Source organism: Mercurialis annua, linkage group LG1-X (assembly GCF_937616625.2).
Source record: "Mercurialis annua linkage group LG1-X, ddMerAnnu1.2, whole genome shotgun sequence".
In the NCBI taxonomy this organism is placed as follows: Eukaryota; Viridiplantae; Streptophyta; class Magnoliopsida; order Malpighiales; family Euphorbiaceae; genus Mercurialis; species Mercurialis annua.
This window is the reverse complement of record NC_065570.1, coordinates 62,764,258-62,790,612: the sequence shown is the minus strand read 5'-3', so window position 1 is coordinate 62,790,612 and position 26,355 is coordinate 62,764,258. Positions and strand designations below refer to the sequence as shown.

The window sequence follows — 26,355 nt, the reverse complement described above, 5'->3', positions numbered from 1 at the left end:
CAAGTATTTTGTATATGTAAAATAAAAATCCTTACTTCTCCCCTAATTTGACTTTTTTTTTTCCATTGATAATGTTACTCAAATTTTTGTTCTTCGGCCTCAAAAACAAGACAACAAATTAAAAATAATTGCAACCAAGAATCCAGCAAGCTGGCAAAAGTTGCAGCCCGTTCTTAGAATTAACATAAGTCATAATTTTATTTATTATGTCTGTTTTATTATATGGAGATTAAATCTATTCATAGATAAGTTTTAGTTTAAGTAAAAGAAGTTTAAGTTAATTATTATTTAGTAAACATAATAGCTATATTAATTAATAAATTACTAACCAATGGGAGTTGGTCCAAGTGGTAAGCGGCTTGGTATCGCTTAAGCAAGGTCTCGGGTTCGAGTCCTTGTGAATGCAGAAAATTCCCACTGGAAGACTCCCCCACCATGCCAGGTGCGCGACACGGGTCGGATCCGGATTAGTCAGAGCGAAGCCTTGGAAACCGGATGGGCTTATCAAAAAAAAAAAAAATTAATAAATTACTAAAAAGGGTTATTACGTAAATTTGCCTGTCCCCCCCCATCCGTGCTTTTATATATAGTATAGATGTATCATGACATTATCATCTCTATGTCATAATATTTGTGTAAAAAAAATTGACCATTTTGTTTTGTTATTTTTATAATCTTTAAAAATCATGTCCCACGGATTGGGGCATCTTTTTCTGAGCCCATCGTCAAAGAACTGAATAAGCAAAAGTTAGCCCATTTGATAAAAACAGCCATCTCTGCATGCGGAGACGATCACTCCGTAAACCGAATCAGCGAACCGTACGCAAAAAGAATCCCTCTTTCCATGGAAGCACACACCAAAATCCACAAAACAAACGAAACCTTTCTAAGAGAAACGAAAATTAATAGAAACAAAGCAGACCAGTTTCGCCACTCACTCACTCTACGCCGTTTGAAAACACCCGTAACAAATCTTTTTCACCAAATTAAATCACGCCCACTTCATATTTATCTTTTTTAATAACACCCTTCTTCTTATTCTCAACCATAACCGGATTTTTTTATTAGGGTTTTATTTTGTCTTCTTTGTTTGTTTTTTCTTGTTGATGATCGTATTCGTATAGTATTATCATCGACAATGAGAGAACGCAGAGATGATTTTGATGATATTAGACGTAATGGGTCTTATTTTTCTCATCAAACTCGGGGCTTCGAACAACATGATCGCGACAGACCAGTTCACTCTCAGAGAGAATCACAGGAACAGGGAGTGTACAGAAAGTCTCCTCCTTTAGTGCAGAATAATCGAGAAAAAATTGAAAATTCTGGTAGGACTCGGCTCTCTTCTGGTTTAAACCGGTTTGATGACCCGGTTTCGGTTGAATCAGGCCGGTTTGGTCAGATGGGTTCGGTTCATAGAGGAGGGTACAGTGATGGGTCTGGGCCAGTTCTGAGTGAACCTTTGTTGGGTGAAGATAGGAAATCAAATACTTGTTTGAAGTTTCAATGGGACAATTTGTCCAAATATTATGGTACTGGTGAAAGAAGCAATCTTGGTGGGGTCCCTGTGTCCCTGTCAATGGAGAATGATGGTGTTGGTGGGTCATCAGGAGGTTATTTTAGTAATAGGAATATGCAGGTGGGCCCCACTGAGAGCTGTAGAAATTATAGGGTTATGGACAGCGGCGACCGCGGTGACCGAGGTTTTTCTTCTTCTCCTCCTCCTTTGGGAGTGAGGAGGAGGAGTAGTGATGTGGACTCAATTGTGGACAAGATTGAAAGAAGAAGCAGCAATGCTGATAAAGTCACCACTTTGGAGAACAAAATGACAAGGTATGGAAATTATGAAACTTGTCATGGTAGTGAAAATGAAAGAGATTGTGATTATGATTATGGGAGTTTGAATTTGGTGAACCACTCATTTAAGGGCATTATTGATAGAAGTAATGACATAGAAGCTTACAGGAATGAGTTGCTGAATGATAGGAGAATGTCATTTGGCCAAAATGAGAGTGATTTGGATTGCAATAGTTTGAATTTGGTGAAAAGGAGAAGAACTAGTGAAAACAGTGATCTCTATGATGACGAAACTGGTTATATTAAAAACAGGATGATCGGACGGAGAATATTGTTGGAGAATGATGCTTATCGTGCTCAAGATGAGAAAGATTTGGATTATAGGAGAAGAACTAGCATGATGGATTTGAACAAGACAGAAAGAAATGATGATATGGATAATGACATTGATTTGAGGAATAACATGATGACTCAGAGGCAAATATTTTTGGAAAACGATCGTTCTCTTGTTCAAGATGAGAATGATTTGGATTACAGGGCCATTAATCTTTTGAAGATGAGAAAGACTATTAGCAGGACGGAACAGAATGATGATATGGATAATGATATTGATTTGAGGAATAACATGATGAGTCAGAGGCAAATTTACTTGGAAAATGATAGTTCTATCGCTCGAGATGAGAATGATTTGGATTACAGGGCCATTAATCTTTTGAAGATGAGAAGGACTATCAACAAGACGGAACAGAATGGCGGTATGGATAATGATATTGATTTGAGGAATTACATGATGAGTCAGAGGCAAATTTTGTTGGAAAATGATAGTTCTTTTGGTGATACTGCAAAAGATCTGGATATCAGGAGTTCCAGTGTTATGAATATGAGAAGGAGTGCTGGGATTATGGATAGGATTGAAGGAAATAGTGATATAAATAACGAAATTTCTTTCAGGAAAAACTTGACGAGCGATAGAAGAAAATTGTTGGAGAACAACACTTCTTTTGCTGAAGTTGAAAATGAAATGAATAGACGGAGTTCGGATTTTAATCCTCAGAACTTACAGTTTGTAGAAGAATATGATTTTCAAAGGCATGGTGCTATTAGTGGCATTCATGAAGAGTTATATTCCACTAGAAGTACTTCTCAACGATTGGTATCGCCGGAGGAGACATTAGAAATGAGGTTTAAGAGAAAGCGTGGTTTCAATGTAGAAACTCAAACAGGTAGTGATATTCAGAAAGGAATGTCATATTCTGATTTGAACGACTCCGATAAGATAAATGATTTAAGTTACGGGGATGAATATTGGAGCTATGAAGATATTGAGAAATTGTCAATGTTACAGAATTCACGACAGGGACAACACGGCCAGGTGGGAAGGAGGAGTAAGGACATAATAATAGATAAAATGGCAATTCATGGAAATGCCAATTTTGAAAATTCATCATCAGCTTATGTACTCCTTTCTGAGCAAAGGCATTTGAACAAACCTGCTAAATCGGATGTCAAGAAAAGATTAGGGCCAGTTCAAAGTGTAATGCAGCGTTTAGGGCCTGTTCCGAGTTTAGGAAAGAGCCTGAGGCTGGCCCCAAAGATCAAGAGAAAACTTCCTTGGGTTAATACAGAAGTAGGAAAAGCTACTGAAGATTTTGAACAAGAAGTTAATGTTCAAGATATTAAATCCTCAGAAATTAGGACAACAAAACAGGTCATGTCTGATCCACCTGAAGGCTCTGAGGAAGCCATTCAGATGGTGCAAAATGCTTTTTTGAAGTTTGTCAAAGTTCTGAATGAGAATTCTGGTACCCGGCAGAAATACTTGGAGAAAGGAGGTGGAGCTTTGAAGTGCTTCATCTGTGGCAGGTTGGTTCTTTACTTTGCTAAATTGAACCAATTGTTTTGACTATTAAGAGTTGAACGTACTATTTATTATTTATGTTTGCATTAGTGTGATCCTGTATGCTAATGTTTTGGATTATTTCAATGCTGCATACATAGTTTGTTTGTGAAGCTAATGTTTTGTTGTAATCTCTTCTTGGAGTTCAAGGTACTCTTATTAATGCTTCTATTCTTCTTCCGATCAATGCATTGAGATTGGCAGTCAATTGTTAGATATATGGTGCAATTGAAAATGAATTGTGCTTTCAGCCGAGTATACTTTTTTTTTTGGAAGAAAGCAGTGTTTAATGAATGTATTTTGACCTTCAACGTTTTTGTATCTCTCTAATATGGCTAGAATAATGATCTACTCGTGTTTTTTTCTCTATGCGGCGTGGAAAACACCATTAAAGTTGCATTAGCATCAGCTCTCCTTCCTTTGGACACAACGCATCCTTTTTGTGACTTTGCTTTCTGGTTGTTGAATGAATGTATTTGTTGCCTAGCTATGGTGCTTTCACAGTTTCAGCACCTTTGATCTTAAAACTCTCTCTCTCGCTGTGGTTAGGAATCCTATGGCCAGTAGAGGGCATCTTTGAGTTAATGCAGAATTTGAAAGATTCTTCATTTTAATATTTTTTTTTGGTGATGTGCAATTAATGGTTCATATCTATGTTCCCAACTTGTGATTTCTGTGTATCTTTGACTTAATACTGAACTTGAAAGATTCTTTATTTTATGATGTTCTTGTGATGTTCAGAATTGTTTGTGCTATTAGTGCTTCATATCTGTGTTCCCAAGTTTGTGATTTCTTATTCCTTAATTGTGAGTTTCTCAGCATTGTGGTCTTCGCTCCTTCATCAAGCATAATCCTTTTATAACTTTTTTCCATTCATTTTGGTCTGTCCAAATTCAATTACCATTTTGTCGATTGCTAAAGCTTTCTGCACATCTTATTGTAGCTCAAAGGAGTTTGTGGACACATTAAGCTTGGCACAGCATGCCTTCACATCTTGCAAAGTTGGTTCCAGGTCAGAGCATTTGGGTTTTGGGAAAGCACTTTGCGTGCTAATGGGATGGAACAGCGTAATAGTTCCAAATGGACGATGGATTCAGCAGATATTGCCTGCTGCCGAAGCCTCATCAGCGAAGGAGGACCTCACTATTTGGCCTCCGGTAGTTCTCATTCATAACAGTTCTATAGAAAACGGCAACCAAGATGAGCGTATGATTGTAAGTATTGAAAGGCTCAGGGATATTCTTAAAGGTATGTGAACTTCGATACTAACAACTGATCCGAGTACGTTATATAGATTCACAAGTACTATATCAATTACTGGAAGATAGCAACATGATTTTTATCATCAGAACGAAAAATATTTCTCATTAAATATATGTTTTCACTTATTTGTTTTCCCAACTTCACAACATTCTTCATGTGCATAATTATTTGGCCAGCTATTTTTGCTTATCATTCTAATGATCTATAGCAGCTTTCGTATCTCACTAACTATATTTCATGTAAACTCTTTCTGTTCTCAAACTTTTGGAGTTTTTTTTTTCTTTGCTACAGCCTAGTACAAATGCTCTTTCTTCATTTGTCAACTTTATTTGGTTTCCTTTGATTTTTCATTATTTTAGAACTTGGAAATGTGTACTCAAGGTTTTCTATGTACCACTATGTTGCACCGGAACTTATCGAATCCTATGTTTTTGACTTTTTGTTACCATACTGAGAAAAGCTTTTGTAACTCCAAAACTTATATTTGCAGCAATGCATATTCTTGTAAAAATATCATTTTTTGTTTTTCGTTTCAGCATTTCTCGTTTTAGCTGTTTTTTTGTTTCCGTGAAACATAGATGCAGAGCCATTGCAATGGTTATTTGACATGATGGCTCAGATCAGGATGATACTTGTGGTTTTTTTTCCGTTTAGTGATGCATATTTTCTTCCTTTTCGTTTTGTGTATTTTCCTTTGCATGAAAATTGCAGGCATGGGATGTCAACGAGGGATAACCAACATCTGTCGTGGGAAAGCTGCAAATCAGAGTATAATGGTGGTGAATTTCAGCGGCACTTTTTCTGGATTGCAAGAAGCAGAACGGCTTCACAAGGCGTTTTACGAGAAGAAACATGGGCGGACAGAGTTTGAGCAAATTACTAGCAAAATGAACAGTCAGGAAACTCACCAAATTTCAGTAGACGAGGTGGAAAATGTTCTATATGGCTATATGGGAATTGCAGGTGACTTAGACAATCTTGATTTTGGAACCAAGAAACGTTGCGTAGTAAAGAGCAAGAAGGCGATTGCAGTGATTGCAGATGCCTCTCTCACAAGTAAATGATAAACTGAAAATATTTTGGACGGTACCTTATATGGTTACTTTATTTTTTGCAAAGGAAATATTACTTTATCCACTTATCACCGTTGGATAAATTATAATTACTTTCATCCAACGGCAAGGTAGATAAAGTAAATTAAAAACAAAGTAACCATATAAAAAGTCATTTTGGACCGCGAAGGCGTTATGCTGTCAGTACAGACTACAATTTATCTGCTAACCTCTTTTTGTTAAGCAAGTAAATACATTCATCTTAAGTGCCTCACGGGTTTTTTTGTCGATGAGGGAGCAGCGATCTGTTTCCTTCTGAAATTACTTGCTATGCTGTTATATTGACTTGGGAGAGGAGTTAACACGTGTTTGTACACAATAGGTAATCGTGAGATATCTTTAGGGTTTTTACTGTTTTTTTTTAAATTTTGGGATCTTGTAACAGAAATTAGCAAAAAGAAAAGGTTTATTCTGAGATGGTTTCTAATGGTTTATGCTTTGTGATCATCTCAAGTTTATGCTTTGATTTTGAGGAGCCATGGAAAAAAGATGCAGCTAGTAACAGAGGATTAGGCTGAACTGCTGAAGTAATGTTCACATGCAAAATTCAGGACAAAGACGTGAAATGTTTTGGGAGTATATTGTGCTAGACATTTTTTTATATGTTTTAAAAAAATAAATCCTAATTTAACTTTTGACATTTTAATTGGGTATAATTTTTGGGTGGAATTAATTCTATATAATTGAAACTCTCTTGAAAGGGGATATTTCTATTATATAAAATTAAGTCTAGAGCATATATTTTTTTTTAATAAAGCAAAAGACAGTAATTTTGATGTATTTTCAGCTGATGATAGTAATTAATTTAATTGTTATATATTTCAAAGAGAAAGCTACAGACTATCATGAAAAGTTAATAATTTTTTTGTGTTTATTTTTCAAGAAATGAGAAATTCAGGAAAAATTTCCAAGTTCCTAGAAGAACAATGGAAACTAAACAGAATGGGTGAATTTGAAAGTTCCATTTTTATTTATTTACGGAGTTAGCAAACAAATTTGTGACTTTTACATAAAATTGCAATTATATCACGTTCTTTCAAAATTGTCAATTTTATTCACTAATTACTTTTTTTTCTTTGCAATTCTTCTACCGTTTCAAAATCCTATGATTTTCAGCTGATCTGATTACCATTGCACACAACAAAAGAAATGTATATCGGTTTGAAAATCATTGGAATTTGAATCGACACTATAATCGTAAAAGAAATATTGGTAGTTAATGAAATTGCCAATTTGAAAAAACATGATATAATTACAATTTCATGTAAAGTTCAATAAATTATTTATGGATTGGAATTCCCTCAGGTTCATTTCAACTTGAGGGGTCATATTCAATAAATCCACATCATTCATTACCAAATGATTGATGTAGATAAAAAAAGGCCTAATCACTCAAAAACCCCTCACCTTTAAACTTTTTTTCAATTCCACCCCGACGTTGAAAATTTGTCAATTTTACCCACTTTTGAATTTTCCGTTTTCAATTGTACCCCAATATTTTAATTTTTGTTAATTTTTTTACTTAAATGATGAAATCATTCAATTAATTAATTCTAAACATGAAATTAAATTCTTTTTTATTCAAAAAAGTACAAATAAGTCCTTTATTTTTAAAAAACTAACTAAAAACCATAATCAAATTAACACTAATTTAAATTCTTAATTAATTTAACTAAATTTAAATAAATTTAAAAAATATACAATCAATATATGCGAGACATGGAGAATGTTTTAAACAAATTTCCAAACGCAAAAGACGTTAATTTAATTTTTCAGGGTACAATTGAAATACAAAAATGCAAAATAGGGTAAAATTGACAAATTTTCAACGTCAGGGTATGATTGAAAAGGGGCTAAAAGGTCGGGGTTTTTTAAGACATTAGGCCATAAAAAAAAGTACAATTTTAATTAAATTGATCTACACCGTCCATTTAACAATGAACGGTGTAGATTGTGAACATGACCCCTCAAGTCGGAATGAATTTGTGGGAATCCTAATCCATTATTTACAGTTAACCCTTTTCTAACATAATGTCTCCAATTTGAGGCTTACATGCATTGTTAATATAACTTCCATGTTTGATAGTTTATTGTGCAGAAGAAAGGGAAATATAGAACTTGCTTCATTCATTATAAAAGAATACAATTTACATATTTATAGTGGAATAAAATGATAAAAAGGACCTAAATGAAATACATATACTAGTCTAGGGACCTAGCAGAAAACAAAAATTAAAAAAAAGAAAGTATGAGGAGAATTCTCCAGGTTTTTGTCCTGACAGGTATATTATTATACAATCAAGCTTCTAAAATTCTACCCAAGTAGAGAAAAAGATCTTCAGGAATTGAAAATTATTCTGATTTTGAGTATAAAAAATTATCATCTTCTCTGAAAGTTGAGGTATCTGATGCTGTAAGCAAAGACAAAGAAGAAGAGCAGAACCCAACCAACATGTGCAATAACAACGTATACGAGAAAATCATGTTCATAGCCAAAAACCTGCTTCAGGTATACATTCACAGCAACAGGCTCTGATTCAGGTATTTCGAGCATGGTTTTGTAATCACCAATTTGAGATGCGAAGATTCCGTAAATAGTCCAAGCTACTGGAGAAGCCCAGTAGTACCATCTCCACCATATAGGAATCAGCTGCAAAATTTGATTATTTCAGTTAGAAACTATGTGAAACGAAAACGAAAACTATGTTAAATCTTGGAAATGTTAGACCCAAACTATCAATTTTTTGTAATTCAATGTGGCTTTCTGGTGTCCACGTTAGCATTTTTTACAATCAAGCTTCTACCAAGTGAAAAAAATATATTCAGGAGTGGAAACTCATGTGTTAAACAAAAACTTCTATAGTCTTACTTTTTGGCAATTCGTTTCTATTTACGGAAACTTCTGAAACTCCGAAACTTAATATTTATAACCAAATTTTTAAAAAATGTTCGAAGTTTTTGTTTCAGTGTAACATAAGTTAGAAATGCCATGAATATGAAAGAATTTCTGGAAGATGAATTTGAAGTTACTAACCGGCCTGGGGAGAATGAAACCGGAGAACAAGTTCCATAAACTGAGGAAGAAAGACATAACAATTGAGGCAACTTGCTGGCCTGGAGTTAGGGCAACAGCCATCATCCCATAGAGTGAATAGTAGGTGAAGCACATGAAAATGAAGTAACAAAAGTATAGAAATTTGTCCGCTTTCCATTCCAATCCAATCATCGAGTAAACAATTCCAGAATATATAACAGCTTGGATTGCAACATAAATTGTCTCTATAGCCACCTGCAGACGACATAAAAGAACAAATTAATTTGGAAACTTGGCGAGTCCTATATTTCAGCAATTCGTTTCCATTTCTGAAACTCCAAGACTTTATACTTATAACTTATTATTGAAAAGAAATGTTGTTTCGCCATTTTTCTCGTTTCAGCATTTCCGTTTGCATACAACCTACGATATGGGAACCTGATACCATATATCAGCTTTCTGCTTACCTGTGAAAATGCGTAAGGAAATTCTGAATACATTCCGGCTGCTCTTTCGCGATAGAAGACTGTTCTCTCTATAGCCACAACAGATGTTACAGCCATACCATTGATAGCTCCAAGGAACATAAGAGCAGAATATGTAGCTCCCAAAAGATTTAACAGGTCCTGTTGCTTTTGACTGTCAAGAAAACAAAATCCAACCAAAATAAGCCTAACAACTCGAGAAATAACTGAAATCTACAAACTCGAATAGAATTAGTCACTTACAATTGATCTCCTTTGCTCCAGAATACAAGACCAAACAAAATACCAATGGCAATTGTCATAATGAACCGAATAGTGTTAAATTTTGTGTTCCTCCAGTATGACCAGTTCTGTTTCCAAAAATTAGCCTTGCATTGAGTTATAAAGTTTTGGGAGTATTTGGTAGGGAAGTAAAGATCCTTGGTGCCTGGTGGTGGAGTGCTCAGTTCCTTGATGAGCTCCTGATTTCTCCTGAAAAAATGGCAACAAAATATACAAAACATCAGCTTAAATGAAAAGCAGAAATCATAGTGAGACAGATAATGGTATCCTAAGCCTATGTGGCACGAAAATAGTTACGAGAAAACGAGACACTTGGACACTGACATGCCAAAACAGTGTTACTCTTAGGTTTTCTATGTTAGAAAATAATTCGTATTCGAAATCCCAAGTTTCCGACACGTTTCCAAAATGGAAAATGCTGATTGAATAAAGTGCCCGTGCTACTTAGCCCTAAGAAAATAAGATATTGCATGATATAAGGGAAAATGGACATTTTATGTGGCATAATAAATAGAAGTTCAGAAACAAAAACAGCAATTGGACCAGAGATTGTAATTGCGTTTTAAGGTCGTAATTGCACAGATTGCTTTGCTTTTTTTTTATCCATTCCGTTCCCTTCTTATCCAAAAAAAAAAGAGTTTTGACATTTTTTAATGTTACTTACTGATAGAGACCAGAGTTGGCATAAAGTTCTGCAAAATCCACACTAAGTTGAGCCTCCATAACAATAGAGCTGACCTCTAACATCCAAGTAGCAGGATTATAACCATCCTTGATCTTGGGAACACCTGGTATGGCCTGCAAGTGATTTTTTAGGTGCTTAACTGTTAGCTTCCAATCACAAAAAATTTCTGGTGTACAAGACAACACAACTGTAAATGGTTTTAGTCACCTCAAAATATTCAACCAGCTTATGCGAATGCCGACCGAGAGATCCACCATAAATCACCTGTCCTCCTCTTTTCATTAGCAACAGCTGCAATAAAAATCATACATTAGTAGAACTGAAATGTTGCATATAGCAAAAACTGGAATTCAACATATGAAACAATGATCAACCCAGAAACAATTCTGTTTACTAATAGAAAAAGGCTTCAGTGCAAATAAAATTATAAACTATAGCGTGTTTTGTGATTTCAATATGAACTTTTAACTTTTGCAATTCTAGTAATTTTTTTTGCAATTTCAGTCACCGATTAATAAGTCGATTAATCTGTACTGATGTCAAACGCGAAAATCCAAAAACAATAAGCATGGTAAGATGGATTAAGGCGTCCATATCACATTTCAAATTGCAAAATACAATATAGTTCATGAATTTAACCCTAACAAAAAATATAAGATATAGACATACCTCATCAAAAGCCTCAAAGATATCTATGCTGGGTTGATGAATTGTGCATACAACTGTTCGTCCTGTGTCCACAGTGTTCCTCACAGTACGCATAACAATGGCAGCAGCTCGAGCATCAAGGCCTGATGTGGGCTCATCCATAAAGATGATAGAAGGATTAGCAACCAACTCTACGGCTATAGTCAGCCTCTTTCGCTGCTCTGTCGAAAGGCCATCCACTCCGGGAAGTCCAACTATGGCGTTCCGTATTGGATTAAGCTCTACCAATTCCATAACTTCTTCTACAAACATCTGTAAGGACAAACTAAAAACTGTCAACTGCATTTTCCCAAAACAATAGATTCAATGTAATTGTCATGTAAAGTTGTAAGATCATAAAGTAATATGCAGTTTATAATATAAAATAGTTGCATACAAGAAGAGAATTTTAGTAGTTTAAGTAACATGCCTTTCTTGTTTCCGCGTTCACATCAGCAGCAAGACGTAGCCAGGAAGAGTATAACAGAGATTCATAAACAGTAACAAATGGAGAATGAATGTCATTCTGCTCACAGTAACCGCTTATCCGAGCAAATGTGTCTTGTTTCTTCGGGTAACCAGAAATACATAAAGTTCCTTCAATGTAACCACCGGTCTTTCTGCCAGCTAGCACATCCATCAACGTGGTCTTTCCAGCCCCACTGACTCCAATTAATGCTGTCAGAGTACCGGGTCTAAAAGTTCCACTGACATCTCGTAGCAGTTGTAGCCGGTTCTCTTCAACACCACGAGTTTTCATTTCCTGATAAAACCAAAAAGGCGACATGGTTGTTGTGAGAAAATATGTGAACTGAAAAGATTATGATTATCAGATATAATGTGAAGATAATGTCTTACCGCAGGCATATCCACGTAATAATTCACATGATTAAAAGCGAGCGAAAGAGGCTGGAAAGGCAAAACCATTCCTTTTTTTGACTGACTATTTGAGATGTTATGCTCTTGAGCATTTGTCCTTGCCAATTCAATTCCTGCAACAACGAACATACAAAATGTTACAAACTGAATTCAAAGGTATATGAAGTTTCAAGTGTCGCCCGTTTAACTAGCTCAGACTACAAACCTCCTGAATTTGATAGAGACTTCTTAATATCATCATCAGAATTGTCATCCGAACTCACAGTCTTCTTGTCACCAGGAGCTGATATTTATAAAAGAATATTCAGAGAAAGAAAAGAAATCATTTGTCTTTCATCAGAACAGAATTTAGAGAGTTACTAAATAAATTTACGGACTTACCATTCAAAAATGTCAGCGCTACAACGATAAGAATGTTGAAAAGAATTGTAAACCCAAAAAGTGCTGCAATACTATACCAATACCAGCTTTCAGTTGTATATAGGCCTCTTTCCTTAAGGAGGGAAATTCCCACTGTAGGTGCGCTAGGATTTCCAGTTGGCTGTTCCATAAATATAAAATAACTCTGTCATCATACTTAACTAATTGAGGCTAACAATGAACAAAGGACGCGTTGCACCTTTTCGGAGCTCAGTTAACAGTTTAACTATGCTTTGAAGACTTACAGTATTCCATCTGTCATCAAGAAACTCATTTATAGAAATGGCATTTTGTCCACATGTCATTGGAGAAGCATAATAACCCCATCTCAACCATGACACAATGTCGTCTGCACACAGAACGTTAAAGATATTTCGTGGTTTATATCTCGATGCAGGAAATTGAAAGAAAGTTTAATGCTACAGCTGCAAATAGAGAAATGAAATATTACTTTTAGAAACAATGAAGCCTCCAAGCATAAAGACCATTAGCAGGACCAGAAATCCAACAGAATTTGCAGCAACTTCTGTTCTTGCAATGGCTGCTATGCAACGGAAGAGAGAAAGACCCATCTGATGTAATCCAAAGAATGCCAAGAACTGTTTGAAAAACCTGTACAAAATGCCAAATTTAGAATTTAAAGGCTCTCTTAAGAAGGCATGGGTAAATAATAGGCAACAAATGTCAAACCAGATACATATATAGAGAAGAATATGCAAGCACTAACCTACTAGCAGAAGGAGCAAAGCCTATGGTGTAGTATGTAAGGATGATCCAAATTGCAGATTCCAGAAATGAAAGGGGAATTCTGAGGATGGCAATCGGCAGGGCAAACGCCCATGCAGGGTAAAACAAGGAATCTCTCTGCTTGAAGAATACAGGAAGCCTAAAGAGCGTCATTGCGAGCTCTGCAAAACCATTGAACATGACATTAAGGAGACTGAAGAAAAGTGCTCCAAAAAACTTTCCTCCATCTGCTCTCTGACCAGCTTTCATTTCAGTTCTCAAGAATAGAGTGAATGTAATTATGGCCATGATGGTTATCTGGGTAGTCTTGAAAATGTAGATAAACGAGTTGCGCTTCATCAACAACCATTCTCTGGAAAAGCATGCCTTAAAGAGTTCCCAATTGGTTATGCCATACTTTTCTTTAACCAAAGCAGCACGGTGAGTTCTAGACTTATCAAACGGAATTCTAAGATCTTCCAAGATATTGTCACCGATGTGAAATGAATTGAAGGCTTCTGCAAACTCAGGTACTGTGGTATATCTGTATGGTTGGTCCTTTCTAAACCAATATTGTTCTTGGTCCTTCTTGGAAGTTACTTCTTGCAGAAAGTCAGCAACACCCTTCCTTTCTGGACATTTGAATCCCATATATTCAAAGAACTCGAGCACATTCTCTCTTGGACCTTGGTACACAATCTGAGCGTCTGAAAGTAGGATAATGTCGTCGAAGAGATCATATGTCTCCGGTGCAGGCTGCAGAAGAGAGATAACCATTGTAGTATCCATGATATGAACCATCTGCCTCATGAACTTGACTATTTGGAATGTAGTAGAGCTGTCTAGCCCTGTTGAAATTTCATCCATGAAAAATGCTTGTGCTGGTCCAACCAACATCTCTCCTGCATATCCCGAAATAGATAAAATCAGATACATGAATAGTTAATTTGATACTCAAAACACTTATGCACATTTTGAGAAAGTGCAGATACAATCAGCGTTTTGAAAACCAAACCGGTGGCTGAACCAGTTGAGTAAATTGTATAAAAGAACAAATTTTGGACATGGTTCCTGGCCCGACTACCATTCTGCCAGTCCAATCCGGTCTTTAGGGTCAGTTGGACCGGGCAGCTTCCCAGTTCAACCGGAAAGTCCAGTCCAGTTTTATTAATCACTGGATACAATGACTTATACATACCAGTGGTAACTCTCTTTTTTTGACCACCGGAGATCCCCCTTCTCATGTCATCTCCCACCATAATATCAGCACAAACATCCAATCCAAGCATCTATCAAGCATGAAAAAAGAATAAGGTCTAGATAAACAAGCAGGATAAAAAAAAAAGATTACGAGAAGCAAGTAGTAACAAACCTTCAGAATATGATCAGTAATCATACTGGCTTCCTGACCAGCCACAGCAATAGCCTTCATATATGCATCAATTTCAGGGTCAGGTTTGATACCAGCTTCTTTCTCTCTTCTCGACAACTCCAATAGCATCTCATATCTGGATCCAACTCCCAGACAACGTCCAGAGAAATTCAACGTTTCACGGACTGTCAGCTCGCCACTATGAAGGTCATGCTGACTAATATAAGCACAGGTTCTTTGAGGAACAAACTCAGAAAATTCATGGCCACAGAAGGTGATTTTCCCTGAAACCTGTTCATGTTCCCCCTAATCATCAGTACATAAATAGATAAAAAGAAAACAAAAGTATCATATAGAGCTAACACAAACCCTTAAATCATCTTCAAGTTTCCCTGCAAGTGCTTTTAGCAGAGTTGTTTTCCCTGATCCCGGTGGCCCGAGAAGCAATGCTAGCCTAAAAGTGAAAAAGAATATGAATATCAGAATTATAAACTTCAAATGCAATTGCAGAATTCCTGATCTGTATCGGTTCTTCGTTATAAGTTTCGTAACCATACCTTGATGGCTTCACTATGCCATTGACACCTTGTAGTATCTTAACAACCCTTTTCTTTGATGGAGAAAGCCCAAATTTTCCAAGAACAGCCTATTGACACCAACTATGAATACTAAGTAAAGGAAATTGCAAAGATCTTGTGATCATAAAGAGATAAATTTTGTTACCTCTGCTGCATTGAGGTAAGAGTTAAGAATAGTTGGAAGTGCTCTACTCCCAATCTGTGCATCTCCTTCAATTGACAAATTCTCAAATCTCACTTCAATCCTAGGGATCTCAATTCCTACCCTGTTCCATCCAAAACAGATTGGTTAACTTTATCAAACACCATACAGACATAAAGATTCAAGAAAGAAAAAAGTCAAGACAAAACGAACCTGTCAGTTCTATTCCTGAGCCTCAACAAGAACCTCTCATTATCTTCCTCAACAAACTTAAGTATACTCTCCATAAGCTGCTTCTTTTCATGAATCCCAAGCTGAGTAACATCAATTTCATTCTGCACAATTTTTCCATTACTCAAAACCTGCTTCAAAATCCCTTTTCTAACCCTGTCATAAGTTGGTAATCTCTCTATAGCAGCCCATCTCAGCTCTTCTTCATCATCTTCCTCCATAATATGGTGGTGCCTTGAACTTTTCTCAAACACATCAGGCGCATTCCATAGCTCTCTTACACTCGTTGATCCCCAGCTTCTCTTGCTAGTATTCCCCACTTGTCTGCTACTACTTATTCTTGCTAAATCATCTGCTGCTAATGCAGCTGCCATTTTTTAACCACTTCCAAGATCCTGAACAATCTTGTTTCTGATACCCTTAAACACAGTTCCTCGATTTCACTAGTAAAATAAAAAGTTAGACCAAGAAAATACAGTTGACACTGTTTTTTCTCTTATGTTTCAGTGTTGAATCTTGATAAACAAAAACACAGTTTCTGGTTTCATGGTTCTGTAATGGTGATCTGGGTATACTTATATGCAGTGGGAAATCATAAGAATAATGATTTAACAATTAAAAAAAGGCCGCTGGTCAAACATTGGCAGCAGAATACATATATACAAAACAGTATGAAACAGAAAATATTTTATAATGCACATGTATATAAAAGAGGGGTCAGGTTGAGTGTGCGGATAATGAGCATCGAGGTGATGATTTTCACGTAGGAAGCTTCCATTTTTACAGTAAAATATAATTGAAAAGCTTATAGAAATGAGGAACGGGGACGTCAGTGCTTACAGTTGGGGTATATATAATATATAATCATGCATGTTATGGACGGTATTAATAAATATACGAGTTATTTGTCAGTATGGGGTTTCCTCGTTTAAAGCATTTTTTTAATGGTGGTTCAACTTTTTGAGAATTTTTATAGTTGATTATGAGAAAATATTTGACTTTTTTGATGGACTGTTATGGTAAACTTAAATTTTATCAACTTCATTAAAGCCTATTATATAGACAAAGTCTATATTCGTATACTTTTTGTAACAAAAACTATTATTGGCCATATATTCTTGCTTGTTGTTCAAGTTTAGAGTACAATTGGTGAAGAAAAAAGAGTAGCAAAAAGTGAATGGCAAAATTTGTTGGCATGTCTCTTTCTTGTATGTACTAGGTTTCTATTAGTTTTTGGACTTATTTTATTACTAGTAAATTTTGAGAGTTTACGTGTTGGGTTTTTTTAAAAAAAATTTCTCTCCCTTCTCTTTAAACAACTTCCTCTCTACTTCATCTCTTAAAGGGTGGGAGGAGGTGATTTTCCGATCTCAATCGGAAATCGCCTCCTCTCCGCCCATAAAAGTTTAATCTTTTATAAACTTAAGCCTTATTTCAATAAATTTATCCGTTTAATAGCTTTTTCGGTATAGATTTTAGTGTTTTTTTGCTTGAAAGTTTATGTTTTTATGTTTTTATGGTGTGTGTTTTTAGATCTATCAAGAATCTCAAGTGATTGTTCAAACTTCATAGTCAATTTTTTGTAGATCTAAAATTTTTGGATGGGTATTGTTCTAACTTTTTAGAACTTCATTGAAGATGAGGATCGGAAATACTTAGCTTCAACGGATCAAGCGGTTTGCCGGTCAAATCGGAAGGACAAATCAAAGACCCGCTCCAACGGAACTTCACTCTTAAGTTCTTGTTCGGTCCTATTATGCGGAATCGATGTTTAGATTTGTTTAATTTCGATTTATTTTTTGCTTATATCTTGGGTTGTTTGTTAGTATTTTAGATCAAAATTGAAAGATCATATATTAACTTTGTTATATGACTTTCCAATGTATTTACTCTTCATCAATGAATTCTATCTTTGGTAAAAAAAAAAAAAAAAAAAACGTGTTGGGTTTTGAATTTTGAGTGTTATTTCTAGAGGAAATTAGACTAGGCACGGTGCAAACCCATTTTATTCTCAACGACACGGCAGACTTTGTTTGATTGCAAAATTACGACCCAAACTGATTTTTTTAAATTTTTTATCTTTTAATTTTTTGTTTATACTCTGCAATAACATAAAAAATACATCCCACTTGGATTTAATCTGATCAGCTCACCACCGCCACCAACTCCAACTCCCGTTAGCTCTCCACCACCAGCTCCAGTTCCGGTTATTTGAGTCTGATTTGATTATTACGATGTCGCCGTTGCCGCTCTCTTAATGACGTCGTGGTTGCGCCGCTACTTAATGGCAGAAATTAGGGATTCTGATGATGTCGTTGTCGGAACTGAAAATGGCAACTCCGACAATGAGGACGCTTATTAACTGTGCTAGGTTATCAAAGGATGTTGAATGGTTTGAGAAGATGCCAAGTTTTCTATTAATTGCCTGAAGATGCCAAGTTTTGTCCTTGAAAGGAATTAAGGATGCAGGATATGAGAAATTGATTGTTGTTCAGGAGGCCACTCTTCCCCTTATACTAAAAGGTTTGCACCTTTCCTATGTTGTCTGTTTCTTGTTCGTTTGTCTATTTTGTTTCTTATGATAGCAAATGCTATAGGAAATAGCTTTGTTCTGCCGACTTTTGATAAACTGTGTAGTGCGAGAAGATCTTAGTTTTTGTGTCATTTTTTATCACTTGTTAATTGGATATTCTTCATGAAAGTACATGAGAACTTCAGTTGGATAATTGTTTGATTTGGCTTTCCCCTGTATGTCACATTGCATTTTTATCATTTTGTATGATTTTTCAAAGATGCAGATTTTGTTTTTTTACCTGCAATTTTTATCATTTTGTATGATTTTTTCTGAAAATATATTGTTGTAAGATTACAATAGCTGGTTCTTAGAATCAAAAGGTCATCTACATGTGTATATCTGAATGTCCATCTATGATTGCTGTTTATTTGGTCATTTGGGCACTTCTTTTGTTTCCTGAAGATTTAATGGTTGATTGTTGTAATTGATGATAGTTTTGTTAATAATCATATGTTTTCTACTTTGCTTAAAACAGCCTCTTGCTGATGCTATAACTCAAATGAGCATGCTTGCAGTTCATCTTGATAAGTTAAGGTTGTGGTGAGACTATTTCAATTGATCAATCAATGGAATTTTCCATATTTTCTCTTCATTTAGTCTTTTGCCCCTGAATTTCTTTGCTCAAGATGTTAAACATGCTACAATTATTGTCGATGGCACAGTCACAATTGCCAAAATTGATGGTAAAACGTTATTGTACTTGATGCAACATGAAGGTTTATATTAATGCCTGGTTGGTTTTCAAACTTAATTTATCTACATTGACAGATAATTGATGCCTTTTCACTTTTCTATCGATCAAAATAAATCTTTGGGACTTTTTTTTTACGCAGGAAATGATTCCAATCAAGTGCAACTTACCATGTGATATAATATCTAATTTCATCCTGTAATTAGAAAAAATCTTCCCATTTTTTAATATTATTTATTGTTGCAACATTGCAGGAGAAATTGATCCTCATACTCATCTAGAAATGGATTTTATGGGTATTTGAACCGTTGATGACTTCTTTACTGGTCAGGTTGCAGCTTTAGCAGGTGGAACAACAATGCATGCATATTGACTTTGCTAAACCAGCCAATGGAAGTTTAATGGTTGGTTTGGAAACTTATAAGAAGGCAAAGAAGGCTTACATAGATTATGTATTTCATATTGCAATTATCAAATGGGATGAAGCTGTTTCACAGGAAACGGAAATTATAATGAAGGAAAAATGTCATTCACTCGGTTAAATTACAATTCACATTATCAAGATCTGGTTTGAATGAATTTGAATTTCAAGGAATGAAAAGATTGAATCTCTATATCACCATTTTTAAGCGTTGGCGGGTTTCCTTGAAACACACTCATTTCCTTTTCATCCAAGAAACTCTTGTAATACTTACTTTATATGTAATTATGTCAATTAAATGTTATGGTTTATGCTTGTTTCTATCACGATATGTAATTTTAAAACTATTGTCTTTTTAGTAAAAGGATACTCCCTCCATTTTTTTTAGTTGTCCATTTAGTAAAAATTACACACATCAAGACAATGCTCATTTTATCTTAAATTAACGTACTTTTTAGTAAACTGATAGTAAACTGTTAGTAAATGGATAATAAATTAATTGTACTTTATATTTAATAAAATAACTATATTTTTTAGTAAAACGATAGTAAATTGTTAGTAAACGGTTAGTAAATTTACTTATAATTTAGTAAACGAATAATAAATTAACTATATTTTATGCTTAATAAATTAACTATATTTTTAAGTAAAACGATAGTAAATTGTTAGTAAACAGTTAGTAAATTAATTTATCTTTTAGTAAATAGATAGTATACTGTTAGTAAACAGTTAGAGGACATAAGATATTTATATAGGAAATAACCAAGAATGAAGAAACAAACATACCTATTTACCATGTATTTAAAAAAGTGAGAATTTCTTGCTCTGCCCAATTTCAATGCTAGTTTTTATTATGATACACTATCTATATATTTAATTATTTTCTTAATTTGCAACTAGTATAATTTCTACCTTTATATTGAAGATAATCCATAGTAAATCGTTAGTTAACTAATCTTATTTTGGTAATATCGTTAGTAAACCTTGAGTTAACCATTGGTAAATTTATAATTCTTTTTATATGTATTATATATTTCTTTTATAAGAAAGAAATCACAAAAAGATAATAATTTCTTAATTAAAGAAAAATTCAATGAATTATAAATAGATTTTTAATAAAGTTTTTAAATAAATCTTAAGTAAACTATTAGTAATCCTGTAGTAATTTTTTTTATTTCAATTTATTAAACTTGTAGTAACATATTAGTAACTAATTAGTAAACATGCGAAGATAGTACACATATAGTAACTAGTTGGTTACTCATTAGTAAACATATTTAATAGTTAATTTTGCAAACATATTTACTAATTATTAAACATGTAGTACACATGTCAGATTTTGAAAAGTTTTAATAACTATTTAGTAAACTTTTGATATTTCTTATAATTTTATAGAACAGAAACCACAAATAAACTTTTAATAAAATTTTATACATGAGTCTAAGTAACCTAATTAGTAATCATGTAGTACTTTTTTTTATTTCAATTTAATATTTTAATTTAGACTATATTGTTGGTGAAGTTTTAGTAACTTGTTAGTAAACTTAAAATACATTGTGATAAAATATTTTTTATAATTATAGAACAGACAAATCATAAATAATTTTTTAGTATAATTATGGTAAATATATGGCAAGATAGTGGTAAATATTTGATACAATCTATTATTTAAATCACAGAGAAAAAAAGAGATCCTTTATATGGTGAACTTTCTTAAAATTTTATAGTAAATATTTTGCAAACTAATTTTATAATTGAAAGAAATAAAAAATAGTAAATTGGTTTTTTAAGTGAACCATTGGTAAACGTATAGTAAATTTAATTTTAGTAAACCAACTCTAAATTTATTTTTTTACTATAAATTACCAAAATGTAATAATGAATAGACACAACTTACAATCAAACTTATTTACCACAACAAATAATTGCAACACATCAATAATGGCATCTGAGTTGCTGACTATCTCAACATGCTGTACAAAAACCTTCTTTATCGATTAGTTGATAAAGTTGCCGATCCTCGTCTCTGCATAACAAATAATTGCATCCTTGCAGCTTTGCAAAATTTCAAGATTCATGAACAAAGAAAGCACCATCACAGAAAAATCAAGGGACTAAAAGAAAACAACAAAAACCCATCAATATTTACTTATGGAACTAATGAACTGACTAACATTATAAATTTATAACAGGCCCACTTAATAAAATGATGATACACAAAATATGATCACACCAACAGCAATATCAAACCAAACCAAACTGTCATTTCCTTACCATCAATAATCTCTCTCAAATCAATACATTTATTTTTCTGTTACATTATAAACCGTTACCAAAGCAAAAACGGCAGTGCACTGAAACGAATTTCATTGAGGCCTAAAAACAAACACCTGCTCTGCATTCTTTTCAAGATTTAGAAAAAGAAATTACTGGTAATATTTTTTCTCTTTTTCTAAGGAAGAAAGAGCTCGCTCGCTTGCTCTGTTCATCTCCTCCACCTTCTCAGCCCAATTTTACTGTTATTAAAATGTTTTTTGCATCGGCGGTGGGAGAATTGGCATCGGCGGCGAATGTGGTGGTGGTGGTGGTAGTGGTGCTGTGAGTTGCAGTGCTTGATTTTGTAAGATATTTAACAAACCGTACTTTTCAATTTATAAAGTTTCTTTTTGCAATTGAAAAAAGTTAAAGCGTAAATTTTAATTAAATTTAGTCAACAGGTGCCGGTGAGATTATTTTATCTATTTATATGTATTTGTTTAAAAAGCTCTTATTTCTATCTATAATCCTCATTTTAATTAGTGGGCTTTATTTTTTATTTGCTCCCTCCGTCTCATATTGTTAAATATATTTTTATTTACTCTTACACATATTAAAAAATAGTAAATATGATAGAGTAATTTTCTTTTAACTCCTCTTTCTTTCCAACTTTGAAAATATGATACGAGTAATGCTATATAACCTAACACTTTTAACCTACCTTTTTGTACCGCCTGACGTGACAATTAAAGAGTGGATTGATTAAATTTTGTTTTTTGAGATATACACTTTTGGGTGGGGATTAGACGAATGAAACTTTGATACGTAAGGTGGGTTAAAAGAGTTGGTATAAAGTGTTGGGTTATAAAGCATTTTCCATATGATACTATAGTCGGATATCTATCTAGCAAACTCATTAATGTCAAGAACAAAAAAGAAAAAATAATATTTATGATATAAAAGTGACACTTTTTTGAAGCATAAAAAATATAAACAGGGACAAATAAAATGAGATGAAAGTACATGTGATGTTGGCTTACATCAAACCACTTAAATTAAAATTTATTTTTAAAATTTATTTACACATTTTTCACCTGTCTTTTTAATATCTCCGTCGCTACCTTTTTTATATACATATTTTTAAAAATACTCTAATATATATAAAAGGCTTCAACTTATTATTCATTCATTTTACATATAATGGGTATGTTATTAGATAATTTTAAATATATAGAAATTTAGGGCGTAATTTCATGTTTTATGCCAAATGACATTATTGTTTATACAAAAAAAAATAGAAAATATATCACCCGCTTCCTTAATTACAAGTTAAACAGACTATGAATTATAGTGTATGGCAGAAATAAAAATAAAACAGTGGACGACTGACTTTTTTCGGAGGCAATCTAGCCACAGCCACTAGAGCCATAGGAGAGGTCTCTAGCCGGTGGAAGGGGGCAGCAGCCCCCTGCTTCCAAATTCCACCTATGCAACGCACTCCAATGATCGGTAGCATGATATAAAACATTTTCTTTATTCAAAATATTAAAGTAAATAATTATTATAATAAATGTGATAAACTTAATCTTTTTCAAAATAAATAATTAAGGTTACCGACCGAGCACAAAAAAACCTCTTTCTGGATTTTCATACATATTTAGCCAGTAATAAAAAATTAAGTTATTTTCTATAAAACTAATAAATTATTTGAAAGAGGCAAATTGTGGTGCAATTACGCACATACTTCTAGAAAATAGTGTTTTTGAGATTAGAATATTTTGTTTGAGGTAATGCATGATGCTACATTAATCATACTTATTAATCTAATGATGTAGATGATTAACTATATTAGTATTGTTTATGAAGCAATTATTCAAATTGATGCCCACATTAGCTGTAGCAGGCCAAAGTTCACGTGTTTCCTTAAAACATTTTGATATAAACACATATTAATTTTTTTTAGTTAAGTTAAACAAAAGCCCTTGTTTATAATCATAATTTCCATGTGTTTCACAATTTCATTATTTCTGAAGAATGTGAAAATTGACTCTAATATATTACTATTAGCATGGGATTTTCTGTTTGAAAGGAGTCTTTACATGCATTCAAGTTTTTGTATATAACATTAAATTTTAGAGAAAATTAGGATAATACTCTATTTTCTAAAATAATTTGATTTCCTACCTCAATAAGGAAAAGATAGAGAAAATATCTCATCATTCTAATATTTTTATTTTTTTACTCTAAAACATATTTATATTATGATTATACCTACTTTTTATTAATTTTTTACTCCAAGTATATATTTTTACTTTTATCATATGACAACTGTCATATTTTTATATTTCTTTCTCTCTCCTCTCTCATCTCTCTTCTTTTTTTCTTCTTTTTCTTCTTCTCTGTTCTTCATCAATTTTCTTCTTCTTTTTTATTTCTTTTCTTCTCCACTTTTTTTCTTCTCTGTCGTTCCTTCATTGCTCCGCCGCCGTTTCTTCATCGCTCCACTGTCGCTCCACCGTTGCTCTTCTGTTTTATTTTTTATTTTAGCGAACTTTTCTTTAATTCATGGTGATTATTGCGATTTTTTAACATTCAGATATAAATAAATTACACTTGATTTTTTTTTTCAATTTGAGATCTAAAAATCTGCATGAAAAAACGATATTATGATGAAAAAAACGATTTTCTGCACAAAAAACGATTTTCTGCAAAAGACAGCTTCTGATTATCATATGATTATCATAACACTGCAGAAAAAATAATTTTTTATAAAAAAAAAACAGTCTCTGATTATCATATGAGTATCAATATATTACCATGTTGTTATTATAACACTGCATAAAGAAAAAAAATTTAAAAAATTGATTATCATGTTGTTATCACTGTATTATCATGTTGTTATCATATTATAATCATATGATACCGAGATGATAATGTATTATTGTACCTAAATGATAATGTTATGACAACGACATAATAATAAAATTATGATAACAATATGATAATATGATACCTATATGAAAATAATTACATAAAAATTATGATAACGAGATGATAATGTGAAGAAAATAGTATGATAATGAAGTACAATAAGGTCATGTTATCATATTATTATCGTCACCTTATCATCTTATTATCATAATTTTTTTGTAATTATTTTTTTAATACATGTACCATGTTATCATACTATTATCTTCACATTATCATCTCGTTATTATAATTTTTTTTGTAATTATTTTTTTCATACATGTATCATATTATCATACTATTATCTTTACATTATCATCTCATTATCATATTTTTTATGTGATTTGTTTACATATAGGTATCATATTATCATATTATTATCATAATTTTATTATTTTATTATCATCTGGTTATCATACTGGTGTCATGAATCTTTTTATAACTCTATCTTCACGTACATTATCATCCAGTTATCATAAACTTATCATAATTCATTATCATCTAATTATCATACTCCAGTGTTATGATAACGATATGATAATCAGAAACTATTTTATCATACATTATCATAGATATTATCATATATGTACCATAAATATTATCATCTCGTTATCATATGATAAAACATTATCATATGACACTATTTCTGTAATTTTTTTTCTTCATGTAAGTATCATATTATCATACTATTATAAGCTTATCATTATATTATCATAAAACTATTATCATACTATTATCATTATCGTACATTTATATTATCATAACCTTATCATAATCATATAATGTTATGATAACGATACGTTAATACAGTGTTATTCATATGATAATCAGACACTGTTTTTTAGTAAAAAATCAATTTTCTCTGTAGTGTTATGATACTTACATGATAATGCAGTGATGATACTCATATGATAATCATAGGCTGTTTTTTTGCAGAAATCGTTTTTTTGTGCATAAAATCATTTTTTTTCATCATAACATTGTTTCTTATGCAGATTTTTAGATCTAAAGTTGAAAAAATTCAGGAGTAATTTATTTAGATCTGAAAATGAAAATAAATCATATTTACCACCACGAATTAAGAAAAAATCGCTAAAATCAAATATGAAAGGATGACGAAGCGATGGCGGAGCGACAGAGGAACGACGAAGAAGAAAAGAATAAAAATAGAGAAGAAAAGAAGAAGAAACATGGTGAAGAAAAAAGAACCAGAGAAAAAGAAGAAAGAGAGAAGAAGAAGAAGAAGAAGAAAGAGAGAAGAAGAAGAAAGAGAAAAATGACAGATGTCATTTTGAATAGAATAAGTATGATTAGAGTAAAATAACAATAAGAATTAGGTATAATTATAATATAAACATGTCTTAGAGTATTAAAATAAATATGTTAAAAGGGTGAGGTATTTTCTCTATCTTTTCTTTATTGAGGTAGGAAATCATATTATTTTTAAAAAGAGAGTATTTTTCCTAATTTTCTCTAAATTTTATAATTTTAAAAAAGCCCAATGAGGCTAAAAAAATCAAATATATTTGACTTTTACTGCATAACTTTACAAATTTTTTAAACTTTGCAACTTATTTCAATTTGGTAATTTTGTTAAATCTATCTAATTTTTTTTAATTCGTTTAATTGTGTTAATTTTTTACCACGTCACAATGTTTATTTATCATTTATGTTCGTTTGTGCTTCAAGTTTGCTTTTTTCCCCTTCAACTATCGGAATGTAATTTATGTGTAATTTAATTTTGCTATTATTTTTTTATTCTTTTTAAATTAGGAGTTAAATTTTATAGTTTATAAAAATAAATTTTACTTTACAAAGAGTCGGTAAAAAAATTCAGCCAAAAAAATTTAATAAT

At 32.8% G+C, this 26,355-nt stretch overlaps 2 protein-coding genes and 2 long non-coding RNA genes across 4 annotated transcripts; 2 read left to right on the top strand and 2 right to left on the bottom strand.

Annotated features, from left to right (window-relative positions):
• Positions 1-786: 786 nt before the first annotated feature.
• Positions 787-6,500, top strand: LOC126665816 (uncharacterized). Its single transcript, XM_050358743.2, has 3 exons — positions 787-3,660; positions 4,638-4,942; positions 5,669-6,500. The coding sequence occupies exons 1-3, from the start codon at positions 1,139-1,141 to the stop codon at positions 6,019-6,021; spliced, it is 3,180 nt and encodes a 1,059-aa protein (XP_050214700.1). The 5' UTR covers positions 787-1,138; the 3' UTR covers positions 6,022-6,500.
• A 1,679-nt stretch (positions 6,501-8,179) lies between these two features.
• LOC126655369 (pleiotropic drug resistance protein 2-like) lies at positions 8,180-16,333 on the bottom strand. The gene is made up of 20 exons (XM_050349530.2): positions 15,573-16,333; positions 15,363-15,483; positions 15,197-15,285; positions 15,009-15,093; positions 14,640-14,930; positions 14,466-14,556; positions 13,269-14,169; positions 12,993-13,153; positions 12,787-12,890; positions 12,503-12,662; positions 12,327-12,404; positions 12,101-12,234; positions 11,673-12,005; positions 11,225-11,515; positions 10,763-10,846; positions 10,535-10,668; positions 9,832-10,059; positions 9,571-9,742; positions 9,104-9,358; positions 8,180-8,719 (listed from the first exon to the last, which is right to left on the bottom strand). The coding sequence occupies exons 1-20, from the start codon at positions 15,962-15,964 to the stop codon at positions 8,450-8,452; spliced, it is 4,374 nt and encodes a 1,457-aa protein (XP_050205487.1). The 5' UTR covers positions 15,965-16,333; the 3' UTR covers positions 8,180-8,449.
• A 1,173-nt stretch (positions 16,334-17,506) lies between these two features.
• LOC126678897 (uncharacterized) lies at positions 17,507-19,621 on the top strand. The gene is made up of 2 exons (XR_007640765.2): positions 17,507-18,113; positions 19,111-19,621. It is a non-coding gene; the product is annotated as an uncharacterized LOC126678897 (long non-coding RNA).
• Positions 19,622-21,170: 1,549 nt separating this feature from the next.
• Positions 21,171-22,025, bottom strand: LOC126665193 (uncharacterized). Its single transcript, XR_007637560.2, has 2 exons — positions 21,552-22,025; positions 21,171-21,303 (listed from the first exon to the last, which is right to left on the bottom strand). It is a non-coding gene; the product is annotated as an uncharacterized LOC126665193 (long non-coding RNA).
• Positions 22,026-26,355: the final 4,330 nt, after the last annotated feature.